Source organism: Miniopterus schreibersii (genome assembly GCF_964146895.1).
Source record: "Miniopterus schreibersii genome assembly, chromosome: 11".
Taxonomy (NCBI): domain Eukaryota; kingdom Metazoa; phylum Chordata; class Mammalia; order Chiroptera; family Miniopteridae; genus Miniopterus; species Miniopterus schreibersii.
In genome coordinates, this window is record NC_138111.1 from 45,544,708 (window position 1) to 45,547,069 (window position 2,362).

General features: G+C 53.9%; 1 protein-coding gene across 1 annotated transcript; it reads left to right on the forward strand.

Moving 5' to 3' along the window:
• Positions 1–1,338: 1,338 nt before the first annotated feature.
• Positions 1,339–2,097, forward strand: TPD52L3 (TPD52 like 3; the record flags this gene model as incomplete). Its single annotated transcript, XM_081150774.1, has 1 exon — positions 1,339–2,097. One exon carries the CDS (start codon positions 1,339–1,341, stop codon positions 2,095–2,097), a length of 759 nt encoding a protein of 252 aa, XP_081006900.1.
• Between the last annotated feature and the right edge of the window lie 265 nt (positions 2,098–2,362).

Genomic DNA, 2,362 nt, shown 5'->3' on the forward strand with positions numbered 1-2,362 from the left:
ATCTCCCACACCTGATAACCATGTAATGTAGGCAGAACTGCTTTGAGAAATGTGAGTGAACACTTAGAAAAGAAAGAAAATGCAACTGCAATATTAAAAACCCATGCACTGCCTGGCCAGGCGTGGCTCAGCGTCTGAGCATCCCACCTAGGATTCAGGAGATCCAGGTACGATTCCTGGTCAGGGCACATGCCCGGGTTGCAGGCTGGGTCCCCAGTTGCGGGTGTGCAGGAGGCAGCGGATCAGTGACTCTCTCATCATTGATGTTTCTCTCTCTCTCTCCCTCTCCCTTCCTCTCTCTGAAATCAATAAAGATATATTAAAAAAAAAAAAAATCCATGCACTGTCCATCTGCATGTGTCTTAGTCCTCTCCTAAATTTTCGCTGTACAATAGACTTTGCTTATGTATGAAGCTTAAATTTTACACAATTATAGATTTATACCTTCTCCCCACCAAAATAACAGACACGTGTGGCTGCTCAGACTCGCTGTCTGAGTTCTAGCCCAAGCCTCTGACGCTCTCATTCACGCCGTGGGAGCAGCCAGTCACTACTGGACTAAGGTCCTCAGGCAGCCGGCAGGCGGCTCGGCGGCCCTTGAGCGTGGACCGCGGATCCCGCGACCGGGGCCTATTCCGGGTCAGGGCGCAGGCCCGGGTTGGGGGCTCATCCCCAGCAGGGGGCGTGCGGGAGGCAGCGGATCAGCGACCCTCTCTCACCATTGATGTTTCTCGCTCTTCCTTCCTCTCTCTGAAATCATTAAAAACGTATTTTTTAAAAAACGTATTTTTTTTAAAAAGTTCTGAGGCGACTTCACATCCACCTTATGCGTGGTGCTAGGAGTTTCTCGGGGTCACTTGGGGAACCTGGGAAGGGAAAATAGGTAGGGTAATAAGGCCAGGAGTACCTCCCTGTCCCATTTGCGGGCAGTTTTTATTTTATGTATTGGCCTTTTTCATAAATTTTTGTCAGTACAGAGTTCTACTGGTTTTCAAGGGTTAGCAAATGGCTGCGGTGGTACACAGAAGTCAGGGGAGGCGGGCTCGGTCAGAAGGCCGGAGCCCTCACTTACTGCGGCAGGAGGGCCGGCAACACCCGTCTCCAACACCCGTCCGGGCGCCGCCCCCTCACAGCCCGCTGTTACGTCTACACACGTTACAAGCGCGGCGGCGTCAGGGCTGAGCGGGTTCCTCCGCCGAAGGCCGGGCCACCACCGCCCTCGCCCCCTCACCCCTCACCCCTCACCCCCCACCCGGAAGCAGACCCGCGGGCGGACCGTCCACTCCGCACTCCGGGGCTTCCATCCGCAGGTGGCAGCGTCGACTCCACCCGGAAGATATGGATCCCTCGGGCCTAGAGCCCCACCCTACCGGGCAGGGGTCTCACCCCGCGGGCCTAGATTTCGACTCTCCCGGCCAAAATTATTTCCCCACTAGCCACGAGTTCAACTCTCTCTACCAAGAGCTGGACTTGGACTCTCTTAACGGAGATCTTGCTTCTCAGCCCATGATAGGCGCCGTGGCAGAGCCCTCTGAGGGCCCCTATGAACCCCATCCGACTGCCGAGCCAGAGGATCTCACGGAGGCCGAGCAAACGGAGCTCAAATCCGAGCTCGCTGAATTGGAAGCTGAAATCGTAGCCCTCCGCCACGCACTGGCCGCCAAAGAAAGACGCTGCCTGGAGCTCAAGAGGAAGCTGGGCCTCAGGGCCTCCGTGGGGCTGAAGCAGAATCTGTCCAGGAGCTGGCACGAAGTTCAGGTCTCCAACGCCTACGTGAAACAAAAGACTTCGGCTGCGCTGTCCACCATGGGCTCTGCCATCTGCAGGAAGCTTGGAGACATGACAAAGTCAGCCACATTCAGATCCTTTGAAGGCCTGGTGGGGACAATCAAGTCCAGAGTTGCAGGTGGCAGAGAGTTTGGCAGTGACTTCCTTCCTTCTTCAGCGGGGTGTGGGGATGATCCACCCCCGGTTTCGAGGAGTAGAGATGATCCACCCCCAATTTCAGGGAGTGAGAATGACCCGGTTCCAGGGAGTGGAGATGATGCGGTTACGGGAACTGGAAATGACCTGCTTCCCTTTCTGGAGCAGGAATGAGCCCTGTGGTAACCTTGCGTGGCCACCGAACCAGTGCATGAACTCCCTTCCTCATCACAACTGCAACACTGCCATCAAATCAAGCAGCCTAACTGCAATGGTAAACTTAATTCAGGAAATGGACAGAGTCTGGTTTTGAGAAAAGTAATGTCCATTTTTACACAGATATTTGATGCTGTTGAGATAGAAAATCCAATGTTTTGTACCTGGTTATTTTACACTAAAGTTTGTAGATGAAATGCATTACTATACTAGCCTTCCTGGG